The 25,279-nt window shown below is 38.1% G+C and overlaps 1 protein-coding gene across 4 annotated transcripts; it reads right to left on the reverse strand.

The window, feature by feature from the left end:
- Positions 1 to 2,615: 2,615 nt before the first annotated feature.
- Positions 2,616 to 23,903, reverse strand: fam120b (family with sequence similarity 120 member B). 4 transcript variants are annotated; one of them, XM_014973264.2, is made up of 15 exons: positions 23,826 to 23,903; positions 23,370 to 23,501; positions 22,563 to 22,753; positions 22,357 to 22,490; positions 22,124 to 22,246; positions 21,745 to 21,936; positions 21,127 to 21,391; positions 20,837 to 21,020; positions 20,612 to 20,713; positions 20,308 to 20,480; positions 16,172 to 16,264; positions 9,806 to 10,012; positions 9,319 to 9,445; positions 3,256 to 3,535; positions 2,616 to 3,179 (listed from the first exon to the last, which is right to left on the reverse strand). In XM_014973264.2, exons 2-15 carry the CDS (start codon positions 23,497 to 23,499, stop codon positions 3,155 to 3,157), a joined length of 2,226 nt encoding a protein of 741 aa, XP_014828750.2. In that variant the 5' UTR covers positions 23,500 to 23,501; positions 23,826 to 23,903; the 3' UTR covers positions 2,616 to 3,154. The 4 variants fall into 4 exon arrangements, with proteins under 4 accessions (XP_014828750.2, XP_014828752.2, XP_014828751.2 ...); XM_014973266.2 differs by having other exon boundaries at positions 23,724 to 23,832; XM_014973265.2 differs by lacking the exon at positions 23,826 to 23,903 and adding an exon at positions 23,737 to 23,825.
- Between the last annotated feature and the right edge of the window lie 1,376 nt (positions 23,904 to 25,279).

Consider the following 25,279-nt stretch of genomic DNA (forward strand, 5'->3'; position numbering starts at 1 on the left):
AATTGGGTTTCCTCTGGCTGACGGCAGACTCCCTGCAGCTCATCTTCCTTTCTCCTGATCCAGAACGCTGCTGCTTGCATTCTCACTAAAACCAGGAAGATGGAGCACATCGACCCAGTTCTAAAGTCCCTACACTGGCTCCTTGTAGCTAAGAGAATAGACTTTAAAATTCTGTTAGTTTATGAATCACTGACTGACTCAGCACCACAATACATTAAAGATCTGCTGCTGTAGTATCAACCTTCCAGGTCTTCTGGTTTTATTCTGCTCTTATTCCCCAGAACTAGAACCAGAATCCATCATGGAGAAGCAGCATTCAGCTTCTATGCATCACAAATCTGGAACAAACTTCCAGAAAACTGTAAAACAGCCGAAACACTGAGTTCCTTTAAATTTAGACTGGTTAGAGCTGCTTTTGAAACCTAATAAATGAAACACTGACCAACATTTGATGTATGATTTCACCTGGCAAAATGTAATGCCTCAATTATTTGTGTTTTTATCATGTAAAGCACTTTGAACAGCCTTGTTGCTGAAATGTGACCCTTTGTAGGTGACGTCACAATCTTCAGAACACCGCCATGATGGACGTTAAAACAACCAATTCACTCCTGTAAGCCCGTCAGAAAACGGATATCTGGTAGCAAAATATCGCTTTTATTTAGTTGATTTCACTTTAAAGATGGTCATAGGATGCTACACAGACAAGGGTGAAAACCAAACTTGTCGTTTTATTGTATAACTTTTCATGAGGAAATACGGCGGTGACGGACAGCAGAAGTCAATCATAATGACCGTCAGCCCTCGGTGTAACCTCGGATCCGCAATGAACACTTTTTACAAGGTAAGATTAACGTTCATATTCTTTATGAGTATGATTAGAAAGATATTAAATATCGCATTATGGAGAAGGTACGTGTACATTGGTAACCATGGAAACTACGCCGCACTGTCATGTAGCCTAGCATGTACGGAAAAAAAACTGGTTAGCCTCTCGTGTTTTGTACGCTTTGAATGTTGCTCTGGTGTGAAGGGAAATGATATAAATCACGTGGTGTGAATTCAGGCAAAATCTGTAATTTGATCAAAACGTCAGGAGGGAGGAGGTTCGGATTCCGTCTATGAGCCTCAACCAGGCGTGTTACGTTCAGACAAATTAGCTCGACTTGAACAAGTAGAAGCCATGAATAAACTGGCAAAAACATATTCAGTTGATCTGTTCAATACAACTGATCCTCATTTCCGACGTCCATCATGGCGCCTCCAAGCTGACGGTTGCAAAGGGTACATTGACTTCCTCTCTTCTCTCCCACCTTACGTCATCACACATTAACCCGTCTCCTCCAGTTTTTAAAATCAATCATTTTCCTCCTCCAATTCGCCTTTTATTTCACCCTCCATCCTTTCGCCACAGAAATCTTCCTTCCTGCTGTTATTATCTAGAAGGGGTTGTGTGCGTGCAGAGCGCCCCACCCAGGTGCCTCCTTCTCTCGCTCACAAACACACACACACACCCACGCACACACACACACACACACCCACTGCACTCACCGCAGTTACAAACCCCACAACACCCACACGCTCTGTTGATTCTTCTGCTGCCACTGGCCCGGGAAGAAAGACAGGGAGTGGAGTGTGTGGTTACATCCCATTAAAAAAGGTTTTATGAGTAAATCAGTCACTTTCTGTCGAGGTTCAGACAACTGCCCTGCATCCTTTTATAACTCAAGCAAACACAGTAAATACGCAGACTTTTTACTGCTTCTTTAAAACCATATTTGATTTCGCAGATCGCCAACAAAGCTGGGAAAACAGCAAAAGCACAAAGTATTTTTGGTCTAGTTTTGAGTGCAAATATCTTAGGACAGTTGAAATAACACAAAACCAACTTTTCAGGAAGAAATCCTTCATATTGATGAAAACATAATTCCAGTAGCAGATTATTTCACTTGTATTACTTCTTCAATATTAAGGAGTTATTTACTTAAAACAAGCTCTTATTTCTGTTTGAAAAGTTTCTTGTAAGTTGGCTTTGTCCTATTTCAAGTTTACTAAGATATTTGCACTGGAAACTGGACCAAAAATACTTAGTAAGATTTTGTAAAACTATAACCCTGATTATAATTTGTTTCTGATTGTTTTGGTATCACTGTGTCTTATTTGAGACACAATCAGGCAAATGGAAATTTTCCTTTTGAGCCACACAAAGATCACAAAATTAGTTAAGTTAATTTCCCTTTGGAATCAATAAAGTATCTTTGAATATCCTCAAAAGGAGAATATTCTGTCTGTTGTGGCAGGATGTATTTATAAAGCTACCGATTGACTGTTAAAAATAATAAATACTTGTCACTGGATTCGATGAGAACGTCTTGAAATTAAATAATATACATTTTTTTCCACATTGTATAAATAAAAACTGCTTTGATTTGATCAATAAAGTAATATTTAAGAACACGACTTTTATAGTGAAAGTTTTATTTATGTGGAGGCCCACATAAGTACTTACTGCGGGCCGGATTTGGCCCCGGGGCCTTTAGTTTGACTACTGAGACTCATTCAAATTGTTATCAAATTTAGAAATACATTGTAATTTAAAACACTCCTGGATAAAATTTGGCATGTTGTCATTTATTTTCAGAGTATGTACAAGTAATTTGTTTCTGTTGGCATTAAAGACACTTTTGTTTGGCCAAATATCAGCTGTGGTGGATTTGATATCTGACACCAGCATTATGTTTCCTCTAAACCCCATTACTGTAGGAAGGATTATTTCCCTGAATACACAGATTTTCCTTTTGTAAAAGATAAGAGACAGAGCCAAACTCTGAGTAAAACCGTAGACCTGTGTGCTAAAGCTTTATTTTTATTAGTTCTTTGTCTTGTTTAAATGTTTTTGTCCTTAAATGTAAAAGGTTTTGCTGGTATAAAGTAGATTTCTTTTAAACATACCATGGCACCATCACCATTGTGTTTCCTGTTTAGGCTCCGTTTCTCTTCCTGCTCCATCCTTTAGACAAACATTCCCAACGGATCATCCTCTAATCAGTTTGTTCAGAGGAATTTGATCCACTCCTCCTTTTCATCACATCTTTTTTTTATCAAGTCCTTCTCTTTAATCCTTAGTTCCTCTCTCTTCGAGCTTCAGTAATATTCAGGGAGCAGGAGGGTGTTGCCATCTGAGACGAGACGAAAGAAGAAATCGTTTTTTAAAAAGGACAATCTGTTGGTATTTCTGAGCTGGACGGTTCCTACCTGGGAGCCAGCTGGTATCTCCCTCTGTTGTGATGCAGCCGACCTCGGTTCTGTTTCGGAGGCCGGTTCCGGTTCAGGGGTCGACCTTCGTAGGAGTTAGAGAGATGTGAATGGAAACTTTGACCTCCCCCTCTGTGATCTGCTCTCCACTGCTGCGTTTCTGGGTTTTCATAGCCGCTTTGTTCTCCACACGCCGCCTCTCTTTGCCTCCATGTTTGTCCATGTTGAAGGTCTCTTCTGGTCTCTCCTGTCCAGCCCTGATCAGCTGCTGAAGGGAAACCTGAGAGTGAGAGGAAGACAGATGGTGAAAACAACAACAAAACTTTAGAAAAACAGAGGAAATGGAAGATTTGACGCTGTGAAATGAGGGATTGCTGAATCTGCAGCTGCATTTCCATTATGCTGCGTTCACACCGAAAACGTTTCAACTTCCTCGCTGATCCTCTAAGTCAGGTCCTTTCTATTCCTGTCTCTGTAGTCGTAGCTCGATTGGTTGTAGATTACAGGACGAGAGCAAACACTGAAATAAGTTTATCCTCCACAGCTTTATTTCTGAGATCACGTCGGAAAATGCACCTCTACGTCCCGGTTGACGCTTCGCGTCGAGCGGTGAAAGTTCAGATATTCTAAGTCCAGCGTTGGACGTGTCAAATGCTCCAAACGGTTCAAACTGCGAAACGCGCTGCACATCGCCTTCACATAGACTTAGAATGTAAACCAGACGCCCTATTAAAAAAAAAGACAATTTCTAAACTTTTGGGATCATTAGTTGACTTCTATTTTGTTGGCCAAATGTTTTCCCGTCTTGACTTGTGTATCTGAACTTTTGCTGCTCAGAATGCATTTGGTGTGAACGCAGCATAAGAAATGTGCACAAAACTGTGTTGGTATTCAGCTAATGTCAAAAAATACACAATTTCACAGTTGTACTGTTTCCATTGTATAAAAGAAAATGCAGATAAAATCACACATGAATAAGTTTGTTCACGCGATAAGTCATTAAAAACAAAACTGACTCAAAAAATTTTACTTTAAAGACGAGAAAAAGGTTCTTCACTGCAAAAACACAAAATCTTACCAAGTATTGTTGGTTTAGTTTCTAGTGCAAATATCTTAGTGCCTTAAAATAAGACAAAACTAACTTACAGGAACTTTTCAGTAAGACACAGGAGCTTCCTTTAAGTCCAGGGTGTCCAAACTGTGGTCCGGGGGCCATCTGTGGCCCTTGAAATGATTGTAATCAGCTCCTGACCACAAGTCAAGACGGGAAAACATTTGGCCAACAAAACAGAAATCAACTAATGATCCCAAAAGTTTAGAAATTTAGAAATTGACCATATAAAGTCACTAAAGACAATTTGTCTCAATTTCTTTAGTTGATATCTGCCATAATAATGAGAAAGTTGCACATTTTCCTTCTTTCTCACTAAAGTAGAGGATTGGGTACATTTCCTAGAAATAAAGACGCAGCCTGCTGACGTCCAGATAAGATAATTCAATTAACATGTGAATCCAACACTGTTATTAAATCTATCAGCCTGGCTTCGTTAAATATTTCAATCCAGGTTTGAGACTTAATTTGTCCTTTAAGTTCTTATTTACTCATTGTTTTGTGTAGTCTGTCATAAAGTATGAATAATTTTGCAAGGCATGTTTGGAAAGTACTAAAATATGAAGCTAATGTAACAAAGAAATTATATTTTCTCCTTAGCTTGTTATTGAAATCATAACCTGACTCCTATGCATATCTGCCTTGCATTTAAAGTTAAACTGGGTGGAAGAAAAAGGCTGCAGGGTTTGTTTTTTAACAAAGGCAAATCAGGCAGCTGTGTGTGATTTTATTACAAACTACAGAAAATAGAAAACATCCAAGTCCAGGTTTAGACTTTATCAAAAGAGATGTGGTCTACTAAACTGAATGGGGCCACAATATAAAGTCTGAGTGTGAAGTGAGTAAAAAAAGCACAAGTACAGATGCCAAGTGCTGGTGAAAGGCATGTTAGGCCACAACCACACAAGATTTTTTTGGCTCTGCTTTGTTGACTATTTTATCTTCTAAAACCTGTCGAGGAGATTGGATCTGGGAGGATTAAGATTATTGTCATTAGAGGAAGATGGCAGCTCTCCGGTCATATTTTATGTTCTGCAAATTTAGCGTCTGTTTCCCTTTAGGACGTGGGAGAGCAGCTATTCTGGACTCAATGTCGGAGCGTGATTGCGAGGGCAGACAGGCAGAGGAGATATTCGCTGAGGAGACTAAACATCAGGCCCGATTCCAAACAAAAACCAAGCCGGGCTTCTCAATGATACCACATAGCGCCACCACTACTCTCTCACACACACACTTCATCTCCCCACAGTTCTGTAGTAATGATTGGTGTCTGTGTCCAACAGAAATGAAACTCAGAGACATGAGGAGTGTATATCATTCATCTATGAAACCAGAAACATCCTCGTGAGACCCACAACGGGTTGCCGTGGGCAAAAAGCCCACGGTCCGGTGCAAATCCGAGAGTCGGCGCCAACATGGCACCCAAAGGTGAAGGTTGGAAATGTTACGGTTCGGAGCTGCAGCTGCATTGTGATGCTAAAAATCAGCATGCAACCTGAAGGCGAGGAGGTGAATTAGGATTTAAAGAAAAAAGAAAAGCATGAAACTGGAAGGACAAAGAGCGAAGGAGTGAAGGAGAGGGGAGCCGCGGAGGGGAAGGGGAGAGACAGACGTGAGGAGTCTGTAATCAGTTCGTCTTGTTGTGTGTCTTAAAATAGAGCTCTCCCAGCCTATAAACAGAAACCTGCTATTACTGCTGCCCTGACAAAGCAAGCCACCACCAAGCCGCGCACAGCACCGAGTGTGTGTGTGTGTGTGTGTCCACACACAAACAGAAATATGCATTACGACCACAGGACACATGGACTTCATTACAGCACGGCCCTCTGGGTAATGTGGTTCTGTTAAGAGAACTACAACTATAGATCAATTGTCAGATCAGTTAGAGCGTAAAACATAAAGCTTATGATTTTAAAAAAATGAAGTGAGGAAGAAAACAACTCTTAAATTTTGACTTTTCTTTAAATAAATTCTGTATTCTTCTAGATTTCATCATGTAGGCATAATAAACTGTCAGTCTAGACAAAACGCTGCATCTTTTCTCGAAATATTAAAACATTAAGTTGATGTTTTTCTGACTCTCCATGCTGCTGTATTGTTGTTTATATAAAACCTTTTACATTAAACTTCCAAATGAGAAAAATAACAGATAATAAAATATGATGTGTCTATAGGTCAAAACTACTTTTGAGAAAATAAAAAAATACAATCTACTTTCAAGCTTGAAAGAAAACAACTTAATTGGGGCACAGTGGAGAAACTTTAAACTGCTGCTGCAGCAGTTACTCAGCATGTTGTTGCTAGGTAACCAAAGAGTGAGTGAGTTGCTAGGTAACCAGAGAGTGAGAGAGTGAGTTGATTCCACCAACTTTGCTCAGCTCACCGAGGTATCAATGAGTGCTGTGTTATTACAAAGATAATGTTTTTCTTTATTATCTTTATTTGTAAAGTTAATAAACAGGCATTTTGCCTTTTTTCAGTTTAAAAAGAACTTAATGGTTGATCAACCCTCCATCAACCTGTGGATGGTTGATGCTTCGTTATTTGTGGTTCAGTAGATTGATTGATATTTGGGAGAAGAGGTAGACAATATTTAATATAAAATATAAGATTTTCTTTTACAAAAGACTTTTGTTTGTGTTAACATGTGACATTTATTTTAAACTGTAAATTAATTAAATAAACACACAAAAAAAGACTGAAATAAAAAGGATTGCATATAAATGTAAATATATAAATGGAAACACGCTCTGAATCCAGACGTTAATGTAAATGCTTGCAGATTCGTTACAAAATTACCTTTTGGTCATAAAACTCAAAAATAAAACTTCTTCTGAACTTCATTTTTTTTTAAATCATAAGCTTTATGTTTTACGCTCTAACTGATCTGACAATTGATCTATAGTTGTAGTTCTCTTTTAATCCCCTTAATACAGCTCTGGAAGCAATTAAGAGATCACTTAAAATAATCAGTTTCTCTGATTTTACTCCATATGCTGGAGTAAAATGAACTTTGTTCTTTTATTCCATGAACTACTGACAACATGTCTCTGAAATTCAAAGCAAAAATTGTGTACTTATTTGCAGAAAATGAGAAACGGCCAAAATAACAAAAAGATGCAGTGCTTTCAGAGCTAAAATAATGCAAAGAAAAGAAGTTCATCTTCATTTAGAAACAACAACACTAATGTTTTAACTCAGGAAGAGTTCAGGAATCTGTATTTGGTGGAATAACCAGGAGGTTTTCAGCGCAGTGGGCTCTTAATTTTCCAGAGCTTAATTTTAAGAGAAAGAAACTCCATCCTTACTTTCACTCAGCAAAAAGACCTTATATTGTTATTTAAATCTCTTTTAAATATTATTATAATTGCCTTGCTTCAATTTATTGGGCTTAAGTGTTATTGTATGTTTTTGTTTTAGCTTATTACTTTAATGAGTTGAGATTTGTCCGTATAACCTGCGAATAAAATGTTACATTTTCTGTTTATTCTTGAAAAATATCTGAAAGCATCTAGATGAATACACTTAGAAATCTTCTTTTAATTGTAGTTTTAAAAAGAGAAGCTTAAAACTCCAACTTCAGCCTCTGAACTGAATATGAACAGCTTTCACAGCGATTCTTCTGTTCAGTATCTGAGCTTGTTTATCCTGCTGCAGTAGAAAGTTACTAAACAAGAAACAGACTGGAAAAGCAGGTTTGACGACGAGGGTCCCGTGGCTCAACGAGGACACTGAGGTTTTCTGGAATGCATTTGAGCCACAGGATCCTAAAAACAGCAGAACGATTCTTAGGTTTTGTCCTTTCTGACCCTCGAGGAAGGTTTCAAGATCAAACATCTCTTCCAAAGAGTTCAGGCTCAGATGCCGGCATAATTACACCAAACAAAAGGCAATAGAGAAAAAACATCCACAGCAAGAATGAAAAATAAAAAGTATTTCTTTATTCTAAAGGGACGTGAGCAAAATTAGAGGTGATCATTAAAAAACATATTCAGAACTTCTGATATTTCTATTTTCATTTAATCAGCTCTGGATTTGTAAGTCTTATAGATTCAGACACATTTCAAGTAGTTTTATTTATAAATGTCTTTTTTGTGTTGATAAAATGAATTTCTTTAAGACAGAAACATGTAGCTGCATATTTAATACCTTCTTACAACACGTTTATAGAAAAACAATCAAAACATCATTTTTACAGAATATACAGGAGTATCCAAATGAAATAAAAAAGTTATTTTGATTGTTATAGTGTACATATAGTGATATTATAAAAATAATCTACTCTGGTTTCTTCAGACACATTATTCTGCACATTTACTCCATATTTAGAAATACAACAATAAGTTTTTTTTGTTGTTCTTTTTTAGACTTTTTAAAAATCTCTTATACGTTATAAAACTATGAATGCAATATTTTTCATAAATCTTTTGTGCAAATTTACCGGTCATATATTTTGTATTTTAAACATAACTTGTGCATTACTTGTGAAATTTCATCAATTTTAAGTTTAGGAACAATGGATTTGTTGGATCTTTGTATCATTTCTGATTATGATGCTATTAGCTTTCTGTCAAAATGAAAATATGAATAAACGCTTTACAAGCATTTCCCCCAAACGTCTACATAATTGGCCCAACAAGGAACAATCAGTGATTCGTATAAAATCACCGACGCTTCGTCATTCAGAGTCTTCCACTTTATATAATAACCCAGTTGTCTCTGATATGTTTGTCTTTAAATTACTGATGTGTGGTTTCCAGTTTATGTTTTCATCAGGAGTAAAACACAGGAATGTAATCTCACTCCAAAAATTCTGGGGTCTTTTTCCTGATTTGGAAAACAAAAACTTAATTGAGGACCAAAACGCTGATTTATGCATCGTGCTGAATCAACATCTCTTTTATCAAAAGTTGTGTATTAACAGGAAATAAATGGTGAGTCTGCAGCCTCACCTGAAGCTTTTGAGCGTCGAAGGTTTTTCTGTGTTTCTCTGGGTCTCGACTGCAGGACTCTCCCTCTCTGCCTGCAGGTTTCCAGAAGTTTCTCCTTCAGCTGAACAAACTGAGAAAGGCAGAACATCTAGAAAGAAACAGATTTATTTAGAATTTATACCAACATAAGGCCACACCTAATTCACAGGGTTTATACACTTTTCCCACAATGAAATTCAAGTATTTTTCAAGCATTTTGAAAGTAAGTAAACATGGGATTGCAATTTAATAAAAATGTGTGCTGCCTGAATATCAAGCACCTTCAAGGACTTCATATTAAAATAAACCACTTTCCAAACCTTGAAAAAGCTTAATTAAAATGCAAGCATTTTCAAGGATCTCACTGAACTCAACATCTAAAACGTCACGTTTCACACATTTCAAACAGTCAGCATGTTAAATGTGGATGAATCCTGACCGAATCAGGCTCTCTCATGTCTGCACTCACATCTCCGTCCAGCAACTCAGACTTCTCCGCGCCGCCGTGTGCCAGCAGGTACTTGGAGTGGAACAGCCGACCGTCAAAGCCCTGCCAAGGCATCAGAGCGGCGCTGGGCAGCGCACAGCCGCTGGCATTGTTGGCTCCCAGCAGGTGGCTCAGTCCTCGGACGTAGAGCGATCCCAGCTGCACGGCTCGACTCGAAAGAACAGGCAGCTGAGAACAGAGAAAGTTCTCTGGTTTTCATTTCGCATTGCCTCCACCACAACATTTCTTTTTTTTTTTATATTTGATTTACTAACAGATGCAAGAGTTAGGAAGCATAAAAATATGAAACAGAACATTGGTGATCAAAGTCGTGCTTGCATGCTCTGAAGGCATTCTGTTTTCAAGTAATTTATTTTTTTAGCACCAATATATGGGACTCATTTGGTATCCAAGAAGTGAAAACTCTTCAAGAATGTATGTTGGGCCCCTTAATAACAATTAGGACTATAGTGCCTTTCACAGACATATAGATCACATCACAAGTCAATTCAACAAAAGCAAATACACAAATTTATTAACAAATAGATAATAGATCTGATAGAATATTTAATACTAAATATGTAGAATATTCACTGAACCACAGCATTCTGGTAGATATAGAGACTTTATATGCTTAACCCTCCTTGGTGAGCTAAGCAAAGTTGGCGGAATAAACTAACTCACTGCACTCTTTGGTTGCCTAGCAACTCACTCACTCACTCATTCACTCACCCTTTGGTTACCTAGCAACCACATGTTGAGTAACTGCCGCAGCAGCAGTTTAAAGTTTCTCCTTCGAGCCTCTTAACTACTTAAAGACAAAAACACAACAGCATAAATTGAAAACTGGATAAAACGGTAAAAGTCACGTCAACTAGTTTGACAGTATTTCAGATATTTAAAACAACAAAACTAATCAATAATCATCAAAATGAAATGCTTATTTTTTTATACATTTTTAGCTATATCGTCTAGCTTTATCTTAGCTTGACTTTATTAGAATTATTTACTCCTAAATTTCACCTTCTGTTATCATAATTTTAGCGCTGCAACTAAAGATTATTTTAGTAACTGATTATTCTGATGTTTAATCAGATTAAGAAATTGGCACATTCTAAAGATTTTTCATCGAAACACTTAACATTTTTGCCTCATAAATGCTTCAAAATAAAAATAAAAAACAACAATTTGGAGTGAAAACTGTGGCAAAACAAAGAAGGTCATGTTACCAGTTTGGCATTATTTCAGATATTTAAAACAAAAGACTAATCAATAATTACCAATGTCAACAAGTATCGATATTGACTGATACGAAATGCTGATATTGTGATATGTTTTTCAGATATATCGTCCATCTCTAATAACAATAAAATATAAACTATAAATAAATAAATAAATATTCTAATCAATAAATAACATTTTAGGAGGAAGTTTTTCTAACAAGCTGATGTAACAGACTGCAAAGCAACTTGTTTCAAGAAATCACAAAACTGCTCTTACTATCGGAGCTAAATATCGCTGAATGCAATGGAACAACTGCCTCATTGCAAAAACGATCCATTTCCTCTGAACATGTTGAATAATGAACCACTGCAGAGACTACAGGAACTAAACAATGGGTAATCTTCTCTGGCAATTTATCCTTCACGCCTTTTTTGTGTTCAAGACAAATTAATGAACAAGAGACCACCTAGGAAGCCTTTGAACGTGATTGTATAACCCAAACTGTGTGGAAAGAAGGTGGTTTTCTGGTTGTGTGGTCAGGTATTTAATGTGTTTCGCTTCATACTGCATTATCACTTCATGGATGAGTTAGTTCAGAGTATTTGAAAGTTTGTTTATCAGCTGTGCTCTGGTGGTGGAGCCATTTTTCCAGGACAGTAATTTACTCTGAGTCAGTCTACATCTCCCTGTTTTTAAAAAGATGGTTAAGTTTTGTTACTTTGATTGAGGATAACCTATGAGTAGTCAAATTTCTGCTATCTAAACAATGTGAGACACGGTTAGTTCATGTTTATTATTTCCTCCTTCTGTTTATTTATTCTTTACTCCATTAGCGTTATGTTTTGCCTGCCTGTTTTCTGCTCCCTGTGTTTCCCTTCTTGTGTCGTAAGTTCTTGTTTAATTATTCTTTCATTAAAACTTCAACATCAACTCACCGCATCTGTTTGTCTGCTTGTGAGGCATGTGGTTGTGTTTTGCTACAAAATACTAGATTTTCCTTTTACTTTGGGGGTTCTCACAACAGTGTTAGCACCAGTAATGAGTTGTTTTCATCCATGTTTTTATTTTTTGTTAGGAGTCAAAGTTTGCAGAAAAAACTTAACCCGCATGGTGGCAGAGCTAATCAGTACAAAGGTGTATTCAATCGTGTAGATATAAAAAAAGGATTAAAGGAGTAAATTTCTGCCAAAAGAACTGACATTTTCTAGAAAAAAAAACCTTCAAAATTTCTGAGCTCCAAATCAGGAATTTGCTAGTAAAAAACTCAGAAAGTTTTTGTTTAATTTATGGAGGTTTCTAAAAAAAAACTTGTAAATTCTGAATTTGAAAAGTCCAAAATTTGCAAGAAAACAACTTGGAAATTTTTAGGTTAATTTCAGGAATTTTCTAGAATAAACAAACTCAGAAATGTCCATGTTTTTTCTAGAAAATTTCTGAGATTTATCTCAAAATTTTTGCTTTTTTTTGGCACAAATGCACTTCTTTTTTTTCCTGTCTACAATTGCCCTAATACGCCACAATAAATCGGCTTTGGCAACATCAACTGTACAACCTTATCTGCTTCCCTGACATAAAGTAGCCAATTACGTCCAGCTCAAGCCGCCCTCTTCACTGCTGCGCTGCTCTGTTAGCCGTCAGATAGCAAGGACAAATCCGTCCAGTTATCTGTCTACCTACTTCCTGAAGAGTTGGGATTATCAAGCAAAGATAAGTCAAGATAACAAGACGGTCCAAGAATGTGAGCGCCCTGACCAAATTTTACTTTTATCCAGAAGTACAACCATGACGGCAAATAGCATGTTAAGCTACGTCAAAGAGAAACACATCAGTATCAAAACTGAGTGATTTTAATACTATATCTTAAAAACTCCAGGCACTGTGGTGGTCTAAGAATGAGTCAAGGAATCTGTACTCTCAACAGGAGAACATGTGATGCTACATTTGTGTATACAGACAACACACAAGACGCTCAGGGATTTCCAGCTGTGAAAAAATTCAACATCCACATTAAAACACCTTTCAAATCTACAATCTTTTACCACAACATTGCAGTTTTTGATAAAACTAACTTTCATCCGACCAGATATTTTTTTTCTGATGGCTTCTGTTTAGAGTTTGTAGCTCACGCACTAAATGAAAACACTGAATGAAGACCTCTGCTCAGAGTACCTATGACTGGAACAAACTTCCAGAAAACTGCAAAACAGCTGAAACTGAGTTCCTTTAAATCAAGACTAAGACCTCACATGTTTAGAACTGCTTTTGAACTATAATAAATGAAACACTGACCAAAATATTTGATATTTGGTGATGGCACACATCAAAATCAGTTGTTAACTGTATGGTAATTTTGTGATTTTATTATGTAAAGCACCTTGAACCGCTGTGCTGCTCAAATGCGCTTCACAAATAAACCTGACTGACTGATTGAATGTCTTAGAATAGTAACTTCTCCCAAATTCTCCAATTTGGACAGCTGTCTACTGCATCTAACACACTGACTGCTCATTAGTACTCCACAGAACCCCTCATAAATAAAAAAACACACTTATATGTACTGTGGAAAAAGAAAAAGTGAAACTGGAGGAGACAATAAAGGCTAAGAGCTGAAAACACGCAGACGGTAAAGATAGTGGTCGGTAACAGCAGGCAGATGTTCCTCCAGTGTGTGTGTGTGCGTGTGTGTGTATGTGTCTGCCCTCACCTGTCCTCTGGCAAACAGCCCTGATAACAGTGATTACATGTACACACACACACAGCCCTGCCTGCCACCTGCTTCCAGTCAAACACAGCTTCATCTTCTGAAAACAATGGATCACTGAGCTGAGACACAAAGGGCCCAAAGGGGAACACAAACACACTGACACCAACACAGAGGGGGAAAAAAGAGACGCAGAGAAACATGAAGAGAAACAGAAAAAGGAGAAAGTGGTCGGATGCTTAGAGTAGGAGAACATGAGAACACACAAAGGCCAGAGACAAAGACTGAAATGTGTCTGTCTGTCTGTGTGTGTGTGTGTGTGTGTGTGTGTGTGTGTGTGTGTGTGTGTGTGTGTGTGTGTGTGTGTGTGTGTGTGTGTGTGTGTGTGTGTGTGTGTCCAGTGGGGCGGAGTGTGTATGGTGTAAATAGCTCCATGTGGTGAGCGTCAGCCAGGACAGGCGGCCTACTGTCGCCAGCGTAGCCTCCCTGTCACACACACCAAAATCACAGTCCCAAGGGGAGGAATGCAACGAAAACCTACCTACACTGAAAACCTACCTCCTTCTCACACACACACCCACACACACACACACACACACGCAGTAAGTTAATAAACCACCAGTTTGTTAGAAACTGTCTTTTGTGTCAGACTGCAGTGTGGTGCATTTAGTTAAAAATCAGTGAGTTAAAGCCCCTCTTCAGTTCCTCCTCACCGTCGCATTCAAATCAACACCCAGCCCTAATTATTGTGTGGAGAACAGACGAGCTGCAAAAAATACAAATTACTTGACGTGAGTACAGTAATTAAGCTGTAAAAATAAATGGGGCTACAAAAAAAAAGGAAAAAAGGGAGGAAACGCTGCGGCTGTTTTCCCAGAGAGTGAAAACGCTCATCTGCAGGAAACTGATGGATCTCACCGTCAGATTAACTAAACTACCTGAAAACTGAAATTAATTATAAAGTTATAGAGTATTATCACACCTGACAGATAAAAAAGCTTCTTTACTTTCATATGAAATATATTCGATACTACAAGATTATCAATGGATATGTTTAAACAGCTTTAAACACATTTAGATTAACCAGTCAATTTTTAACCGGACTGTTGAAAGTTTAAGACATTAACCAAATAATTGTTTTCTATAGATTGGAGAATTAGTTTACTTACCAAAACTTCAAATTCTAAAATTGAAGAACAGAAGAAAAAAAAAAACTGAATTTAGGAAAAGTAAAATCATTTCTTACGGTAGAGTTGGACGTTATGGCTGAAAAAAGTATCACGATAAGTGTTTTATATCAATAATTATTGATTAGTTTTTTTGTTTTAACTATCTGAAACACTCCCAAACTGCAACCCGTCATGTTTGATCCAGTTTTATTTCTAAGCAGTTATGAGGCTCAGTGGCGAAACCTTAAACTGCTGCAACAGAACTTACTTAGCAGGATGTTGCTAGGTAACCAAAGAAGAGTGAGTGAGTTGCTAGGTAACCAAAGAAGAGTGAGTGAGTTGCTAGGTAACCAAAGAGTGAGTTAGTTGGTCATAGAACTTTACTGTGAAAAATAAAAACAGCTCACAAACACACAGCTGTAGGAATAAAGATCCATTTTTGTTATTTTATTTATCCTTGGTTGTTCTGGACTTTTCAACATGAGGTCTGACAACCGCCAGCCAAGATTGTTATCCAAAAGAAATTGTGAAAAAAGAAATTAAAGCATACAAGAGAAAATCTGAAAATGCATAACATAATTATAATCTGTTAAGACAAAACAAACTTACAAGTAGCTTTTCAGCAATATATATTAGCCTGTTTTAAGTCAATAATTCCTTAATATTCATGAAAAAGTACTTGCTCTACTGGAAGATTATTTCCCTTAAAATACAGAAAATGTATGAATAATAATCTACCAATGGAGCTAGCACTTTTTCATCAATATTAAGGAATTATTGACTTAAACTATGCTTCTATATTTGGCTGAAAATGTATTTGCAAGTTAGTTTTGTCTTATTTCAAGTGTACAAAGATATTTGCACTGGGAACTAGACCAAAGTTGTTTGTAAGATTTTGTGTTTTTGCAGTGTGGTGCCCATCTCCAGCCCTCTTAAAACTTTCCCATAATTCAAAATACTACCAGAGCAGTTTATTTACGCATTTTCCTCCTGCTTTTTTTAAAAGTTGTTCCACGATTTCTAGGAAAGTCAGCACTTTTCTTGCCGTCTTCTCTCCTTTTTTCCTAAACTTTCTAATAATGGAAGCGCTTTCCAAGTTGTGTTTACCACAAGTCGACTTGTTTACTGTAAATTCAAGCATGCATTGTCTTTTTGGCCGCATAAAGCCCAACAGAGTTTATCACAACAAACGAGAGAGGAAAAATCAGGATCTTTTTTTTAAGTGATGTTGATGATAATCCGTGTGTGACTGACCTGGATCTGCCGAAGCTCCAGGGGCGACTTCAGCCTCAGACACACGGCCTGACTCAGGTACGCATCCACGTCCTCCTCAGACAAAGCCTCTACCTGACACGCAAACAAAAAAATAAACACAAAAATAAAACAACACACCACACACAGAGAGAGAGGAAAATATATGGTTTGCAAATTCAATCACATCCAAGTGTGGGTGCGTTTGTTTGGTCTGCTCGCTGCGCAACAATTCAACAGAGAAAGAAACAATGCTGACAGCAGAAACAAAGCTGCCCGGTTGTGTGAGCAAAACAAACAAACCCCGAAGTTATTTAAATAGAGCAGTGAGAGGGGAATGTGAATGCAGCACAGATCAGACAACGGCCACTATTGTGTGTCAGGCCGTCGGCTCATCTCTGATTATCTACTCGTCTAATGGTCTGTTTGACAAGCTGCTCTCATGTCTGTCTGTTGCTCCTTCATCCATTTAAATCAGCGGCTGCCAGTCACCGTCTGGCTGTGGGACTGAAATCAGCGTGTCTGGAAAATGGCCCGTCGGTCGCTCAGCTGTCCATTCAACACGCCAACCTCAAGTATTTAATGTTAATACGACTCCATAAACTGCAATTCAACCTCCATAAAAGAGAAGGATTGATGTTTAAATTACTTGAAATGTGATTTTGGTGTAAAGAAGCTTAAAAAGGACATTAATTCAGTTAACGGGAAACCGAATTAAAACTTTGATTTTATCAAACCTCTCAGTCTAAAGTGACATTTAAATTTGCTTGAGTTACCTGTAGCTTATTATTAAGTTACACATTTAAAAGTTTGGCTCATGATATGCATGCTGACAAGAAAATCCGACTTTAATCTGCCGATAAAGCTCTAAATTTTCTCTTTTGACACAGACGTTGCAAAAGCAAAGGACATGGATTAGCATTCAGGATATGTTACCGTGGAATATTGTCTCTGCTGCCTGGATACCGAGTTTCTGATAGGCTTGTCATGATAACAAATACTGAAGGACAACAAATTGCCCCAGAGGTTATAGCAAAAAACAATTATATTCTTGTTTTGAGACTCTTTCCAAGTAATATAATAGTAATAGCATAAATATGAAAGTACGGCCTCTCAAATATCAATAAGCTCTAATTTCTAACAAACATTTAACACCTGAAATGGAAGACGATTAAAATATCCAAAATAAATTAACAAAACAACAGAATCAATGAAAGAATGAATACTTAAGTCTCTGTAAATAAAACTGCTAGTTGAGGCCAAAACTCCAGACCGAAGACTTTTGTCACCCAGTTTTTGGTAGACAAAGAAAAACCAATCATACAAATGGAAATTACTGACCTCATTTTAATTTATGTCATTAGTTGATTTATTGCTTATTGAGACTTGACTGTTATAGGCCAACAGTTTTCAGTCAGAGGCCTCATCAGATTCACTGCAACACTGACTGCTACTGGAGATCCTTCCTGTCTGCAGCATCACCAAATACAGCTCTGGAAACTAAGAGCCCACCGCATCTGAGCCCCACTGAAAACCTCCTGGTTATTCCACCAAATACTGACCTCTGACCTGTTCCTGAGGTAAAACATTCATATTGTTGTTTCTAAATCAACTTGTTTTATTTGCATAATCTGAGGTCTGAAAGCTCTGCATCTTTTTTATTTTGACCTTTTCTTATTTTCTGCAAATAAAAGCTACATTTTTGCTTGGCGTTTCAGAGACATGTTGTCAGAAGTTCACAGAATAAAAGAACAAAGTTCATTTAACCAAACACAAACCTATAAAGAGAAACTGATCATTTTAAATGGTCTCTTCATTTTTTCCAGAGCTGTGTGTCTGAATATGAGTTATGATGACATATAATTTCCTTTTGGGATAAATAGTTTTAAACTGAATTTAATTGAACACATAAACTAAACTCAATATTAAATGGTATATATGTTAACTGATAAACTACAGTGGTTTATTTAAAACCTCATACATGAGAGACATAACTATGTCCCTCATCCCTCATATTTTTGGACTAACAAAGCATCAAACTGCTTTCTAATTTTTGTTTTGCTTCTTTGTCATGATGCACGCACGTTAATCTAGGTGGTTTGATCCCTCAGATAACCAGATGACGTCGTTGCAGGCTCAAAAAACATAAAGTCTTCAACTTTCACATATTCTGAATTTGTTTAAAACTTACGGCCATTTTGATATTAGATATTCAAAGCCTTCTGATGCTCTGAAAACTTGCTGTTGACGCAAGAGCAGAAGTTACAAAGACCAGTGTCTGCAGCTTAACTCCGGACTCTGTGGGTGATAAAAGCGGCGCTCAGCCAATAGCAGCACAACACAACCCTTCATGTCAACAAGCAGTGTTTAATTTCACATCACATGCTGACAAAAGAGCAGAATAATTGTTGTGTATGTCAGTGATGTGAATCCCAAATCCAAAGCCAACTTGTCTGTTTACATGTCACCAAATAAATTTGGTCTTTCATTTACTGTTTACATAAATCAGCAGGTGTAGCCTTACCACCCATTCATTACCAGCAGAATGTATTCTTTGGAGGCTACGCCAAACATGCAAACCTGACCACGGAAACCCACAACAGACGTATTAATCAAGGTGGAGACGTAAGCACTTAGAAGTGCCGTTCAATCACAATGTCTCTGTGTTTTATGTAAGTGAACAAATCATGAATTATGATGGGAGTGCAAGACAACTTACCTGAGCTGCTATTGGTATTTTACGTGACAGAACAACACATGGCGGCACAGGATTGAGAAGAAAATGATACACGGGTCTCAACTTTTTCCAATTAAAAATCTTAAAAGTGTGGCAGAGATTTGTGTCCAACCCCTCCCTGGACGGTAGTTTGGTATATTTGCTGGACTCTTCCCATTTCCAGCTGCTACATTGAGCAGTTCTCTGTGAAACGTTCAAAGAATATTGTTTTCATAACTGAACAAGACATTTAAACTTCTCCACTTTATTTCTGACTGTTCTTTTGTGTTCCTCGGTCTGAATGACAGTTTATTCTCTAATGTTCTCTAACTTACCTCTTTGCTGCGTTTCTACTGAGATCAACAGGTGAACTGTATTCACTACCCTGGAGAATTGAGAGTACTCAGTTGAACTGGACTTTATTTAGAGGTACCAGAGTAAAGTGGGTTGAATGACTCAATACTTCTCTGTGTTTTGTTTGAAAAACCTTTTTAAATCATGTATCCGTTCCCTTACACTTAGTTGTGCTCTATTATGTGTTGGTCTGCCTCATGAAATCCCAATAAAGTACAAAAAATGTGAAAAGGTTATGAATATTCTTACAAAGCAGCTTAATGAAAGTATTGTAGTTGCCATTGATTAATGATTAATGTGACTTAGACAAAGAATCAGAGAATACATCTGACAAGCTTCACTGATTTTCTCTACTATTAAAAAAAGTTACAGGGGACCTATTATGTAAAATTAACATTTTGGATGTTTTTATATTTCCATTTTGGTTTCTACTTGCTTCTAAAAACAGACCAAGTGCTTAAAAAAACACCCAGCTGTTTATTGGCAATAAGTTAATGTTTTTTAGTGTCTGATGAACCTCCAGACTGTTTCGTTATATTCGACAGGAACTGCACCGTTACCTAGAAACCTCAGCCGAACCCAGCCCGTCAACTAACAACCCAAGATGAGCTCCAGCGCATTTGGTCAGCTGGTTTTACCGCTATATGCGCTGCATAACGGCTACTGGAAAAGACAAGTGTTTTGCTGTTGACTTAGCATCCAGAAAACACTTGCTGCATTCTTGCTGGTTGTGCAGGAGGCTCCACTTCTGCTTTTCAAATATGTACGGTTGTATAATTGTGCATGTGTTTGCAGTAATTTTCACATGTCAGTGTAAACATTGAGCTGGGGCGGAGGGTCGCCATCAGTGACTTTTTTGGATTTAAAGTGACAAGAGACCCTAAAACAACTCAAATTAGGCAGAACCGAGCAGACTCAAATATCATTATCTCAGAATAATTTTGTGCACAAAATGTAACAAACATGTTCTGTGTCACCCACTGACTGAAGCTAACCTACTCAGGGAAGCGAAATAAGTCCTCTTTAAGATAAACAGAACAAAATCATCGGTGAAGCAAGACGGCGGTACCTGAAGGACGATGTATGTGACGAGACAAAGAGCCGCCAGGAGAGAGTCTCCAATCTCTCCATGCAAGTCAGAATAGTGAAGGCAGTCAAAGACAGTAAGGAAGGCTGCAAGGCGAAGAGCAGAAACCTCAGGACCAGAGCTAAACCATAACAGGTCCAGACTGGGTTGACCACCTACAAATTAAGACAGAAGAGAACACAAGATGAGATAGACGCAACACACCATTTAAAAGATAACAGATGTTTTTGTTTTTAGGCCGTTTTCAGACAGTCGTTCCCAGTAAATTAGCAGGAGCGAAGCGTACATGGGATGTTAATGGGGACGGGATGGACCGTGTCAGCTTCTTTCAGAGGGTTTCCAGGGAAGACGAACCATTCCCTGATGGCTGGAGCATCCACAGAGCTGCCTAAGAACACGCAGAAAATTACACATCTCACCCAAATTTACTGTTTGGTGACATCAAACCATTTTTCTCCAGAAGCAGCTTCAGTGTCTTCGGCGTATTTTTTATGCGTTTTTGCTTTCGTACCATCTTTTCCAAGCAGCAGCAGCAAACCATAGACGCGCTGTCTGCACGGCTTGTAGACGAGGGCCTGAGGCAGCAAATCCTCGTCCTCTTCGTCCTCCAGAGAGTTACTGCATTCGGTGACTCCAGCGCACACAACACTGTAAACCATGAAACCCTCCGCCGCTACATGTTTCTCTCTACATGCCTGCGGAAAACCACACAGCAAAAATATTTAGCTCTTCTGGTATTCAGTATGTTACAAGCTGCAGGGAGATTTACAGCTAAGACGCACATTATGAATCATAACATACCTTTAAAATCTCAGGACTAACGTATTTCTCAAAGGCAGAGGGTGGAACAGAAATGTCAACCAGTTCATAATCTTTGTGTCCAGGAAGTAAGTAGGAGCAGATTCCCTTCTTTAGCAGCTCCCTTTGGGAAGATGCTACGTTCAGGGAATGTGGGACAAGTCCAGTTTCCTCCTCTGGAGAAGCAGACAAAGAGCTCACAAACTGGGCTACAGCCAGGACTACCTCACCCTGAGGAGGACCACAATACGGCGCTGGATTTGTTCTCCTGGGAACGACAAAGATCTTAGCATCTTTTTCAAACATCACCAACAAACTGAGAACCAGTTATCACTCAGTTATCAGTTGAGTGATAACTGGAAACTGTTATCACTCAACTGTTTCCAGAAAATCAAAGTGAATGCAAAGCTTCCTACGTTTGTTAAGTGTAAATTACCAGAGGTATCTAGTAAGTGGTTACATTTACTTGAGTAATTTTTTTGGAAAAAAAATACTTTTAGAAGTATTTTTACTAGACAGTATGAATAAAAATAACTTTAAACCACACTGTACTGGAGTTATTTGGGTTGAAATTGAATACAGACATTTTTTCACAGTACATTACAGGTTTGCGACTGATACCTGTATGCTGCCACAGCACTGCTCCTGATGTGCTGCATGAGCTCCTCTGAAACCACATCATTACCCAGCAGACAGGCCAGCAGAGGCAGCTGGGTCACGCTCAGCCCAATGTTTCTGCAGAGCCTCTGCCGGTCATACATGACCGTTGTTAGGCCATTTATTCGCAGCTTTGCCACGGACAAGTAGGGGGCACTTAAGAGATGAGATAAAACTACGTGTTCAGATCAGTTTGTCCACGTTCTCCATCACTTATTATCATCTTCATGTAAGATCAACATGTAGTCCAACACAGCAATTTAGGCTGCACCTGCCATTTTGCAGCCATTACAAGGCACTTTTAAAATCCAGCTACACCAATGTAATCATTTTTTTTACAAACCTGTCATATATGATGAAGTCTGTGTCTTGTCCCAGAATCCCCATGCTGCCATGGCAGTGAGCATAGCTGGCAATTTCATAGTCCGCCTCTCTCACTGAGCAGAACACGTCCTGACCCAGTGACCTGCAGACCAAACTGCAGCTGATCAAACTTCATCCAACAAAACTCTGTATCCTCTGTCTTTAAGAATTAAATTAAAAAGCTGCATCATCTTCAGTCAGGGAAACGCTAACCTGAGAGCAAAAGGAGTGAATGTTGCCAGAGCGGATGGCAGACAGGAGAGCTGTTGACCCGGCTGTTCTCCATGTTGCTTAATGTGGTTGAATATTTTTATAATATCTTTGTTCACCCTGAGTCGCCTTTTCACCTATGAAAACACAAGCAGGACATGTTTGCTGTGCCTAATAAACAGAGCAAATAAATCTGTGTCTCTCCTCACCCACTCTGGTCTCTTCTGCTCTTCCACGACTCCATCGAAGAAAAAAATCAATTTGATGCCTGCAGAGGTAAAAGCCTCCACCCATTGCTTCAGGACCTCCATGTACTCCATCCACTGGCCTCCACACACCCAGTTCATACATGAGTACCAGTGGCAGAGGCAGGACATGCCGTCAACAACCAGTGCGGGACCTGCACAACGACGAAACAGGAAAATGAAACAACGTGCAAAACCAAAGCAAAGTCCAGCAGGAAAGAAATGTTTAGCTGGATAAGGGCATGATTTGGAAAAACATGCATTCAGTAATAATGGTTAACATTATAATAAATCGCTATCGAAACATCAGATGTCAATTTTTTCTTCTTTATTTGAAAATAAATATCAAAAATAGTGCCAGAAAAAGCCTTACCAGTGGTTAAATAATTAATTCCCATGCTTCCATGCATAAGCAGCATTTTTAATTATTTTTGTTGGAATTGTTCTTATTTGTTTCTACAAACAAGTCAAAGGATGGTGGATGTAAAATGGGATTTTTGACAAAATAATGTTACTCTCAGTGACTGATTAATTTAAAACCTGGCATATCTCACTGAGATTTGCATTACATGGAAATAAACTAAAACAAGTAACAAACAGAAGAGAAAGCGTCCATCTTAACAGTATCTAAAGGTCATGTTTTGAAGAAATATTTAAAAAGTAGACTTGACACATGTCCAGAGAGATGCATCACCCCTCACAGTTTTTATTAGTGAAAATAAGGTCAACATCGTTTCAGCATTACGGTACAAAGCCACAGAGAAACTCAGCTGGTGATGTTAGAGGAGCCGCTCTGTTGGTTTTTGGTGACATGCTGTCTGGCCATCTCTCTCAGGTTCACTGTCACACACGCCTCTGGACAGCATCGCTCCACGAAGCTCTGCAGACCTTTTACACCCATTTCTGCAGAGCGCAAACAAACACATCCATAAAGTAGATAAATAAATATGTCCTCTGAATAAGACGAAACTTTACTGAAGAGCGTTAAAATTACATTATTGTTGCTGATATGTTATTTCGATCAAGGATTTGAATACGAAGCATAAGTATCTCTGCTGCTGCTGCGGTCACAACAGACAGTAGGGCAGTTTCCTTACATAAAAATACGGATATTTTTATTTTTACCCAGTCACATAACTGTTCACAGCTGCGTGTCGCGTCTTTACAACACTTAAGAGTCTGCGAGGAATATTTAATTATCTGCTGTCGCTAACAGCTTAAACTTACTATGAAACCTCTGGGAGATTATCAGGGGTGGGGGGTTTGTCGGTGCGCTGTTTACATGACGAAAATTCAAATTACTTCCGGTGGTGTGCGCGTGACGTCATCGCGTTCCAATCCAAGGCGCAGAACGAATCTGCAGTTTCAAATCAAAACGTAGGTACGTTTCTGGAAAGGTTTAGATTTATTTCTTTGTATAATGTGTTCGAATATAAAATATTTTCTTGAAAAGTATCTGCATTCATTAAAAAAAATACTTTTTTTAATCTCAGAGGGAAAGTAAATGTTCTTGTAAGTCATATTATGCAGTTTTCTTCAAAGATTTACTGGAGATGTCGCTCCTGTAGGTAACTGTATTACAGGGATTCTGAAGAAGCCTCTCACTGAGGACAATCTGTTGTTGTCTCATAAAGAGCACATGGTTCTAATTTTTATTTTACACAATAAAGAGTTGCTAAGTTGGTGTTGTTAAGTCCCTGGGTCTCATAATGCTACCCCAACAAATAAGAGATTACATTCTCCATAAAAGACTTCCAGAAGATTTGCTGAATCTTCATCAAACACTGAAGGACTCTACTCTGTCTCTTCTTGTAGATGTCCTTACTGTTGCAGCTCTAGTCCAGCCCGTTGTCACGGTTTACGGGTATTTACAATCCTGCTCCTTTTCTCCCAAAATGGAAATAGTACTTGACCTAAACTAACAGATTTGGAACGTAAATAAAAGCACATTCTGGCATTTATATGTTCTAAATCAGGGATCTGAATCACCAGTCCTTGACTGCAAATAACTTGCAACTCTTGAAAACTACAAACAAAGGCTGAAAGTACTTCCATGTCATTTGTGCCATGTTATAAGTGAAATAATCTGCCAATGGAACTAGTTCATTTTCATCAGAATTAATGAATTAATAGCTTAAAACAAGCTCCTATTTCTGGCTGAAACATTACTTCTAAGTTTACACAAGAAGCTAGACCAAAAATACTTAGTAAGATTTTGTGTTTTTGCAGTGTAATAGTCATTTTTAATTTTGTTTATGTTTTTTTCATAGACAAAAAATGAAATCATCCTGCAGAAATTCAAGTTTAAATAACACTACAATAGATTAACATATATACAGCTCTGGAAGAAAATCAAGAGACCTCTTAAAATGATCAGTTTCTCTGATTTTACTCTTTATAGGCATATGTTTGAGTAAAATGAACATTGTTCTTTTCTATAAACTAGTGACAACATGTCTCTGAAAATCCAAGCAAAAGTTTGGTTTTTATTTGCAGAGAATGGGAAATGGTCAAAATAACAGAAAGATGCAGCACTTTCAGACCTCAAATAATGCAAAGAAAACAAGAAATATTCATTTACAGACAACAATACTAACGTTTTAACTCAGGAAGAGTTCAGAAATCAATATTTGGTGGAATAACCAGGAGTTTTTCAGTGTTGTTCAGTGCAGTGGACTCTG

The sequence above is a fragment of the Poecilia mexicana genome, unplaced genomic scaffold, assembly GCF_051168715.1.
Source record: "Poecilia mexicana isolate PSO_F unplaced genomic scaffold, ASM5116871v1 scaffold_3, whole genome shotgun sequence".
Classification (NCBI taxonomy): domain Eukaryota; kingdom Metazoa; phylum Chordata; class Actinopteri; order Cyprinodontiformes; family Poeciliidae; genus Poecilia; species Poecilia mexicana.

Bases quoted from the DNA above. Each gene is read 5' to 3' on its own strand.
- fam120b (XM_014973264.2), bottom strand. From the start codon at position 23,499: ATGGGTGTAAAAGGTCTGCAGAGCTTCGTGGAGCGATGCTGTCCAGAG. The intron at 21,021-21,126 runs GTATGTTATGAT...GGTTTTCCGCAG, and splicing joins TTAGTCCTGAGATTTTAAAG to GCATGTAGAGAGAAACATGT. The intron at 9,446-9,805 runs GTGAGTGCAGAC...GTTTCTTTCTAG, and splicing joins CTGAGTTGCTGGACGGAGAT to ATGTTCTGCCTTTCTCAGTT.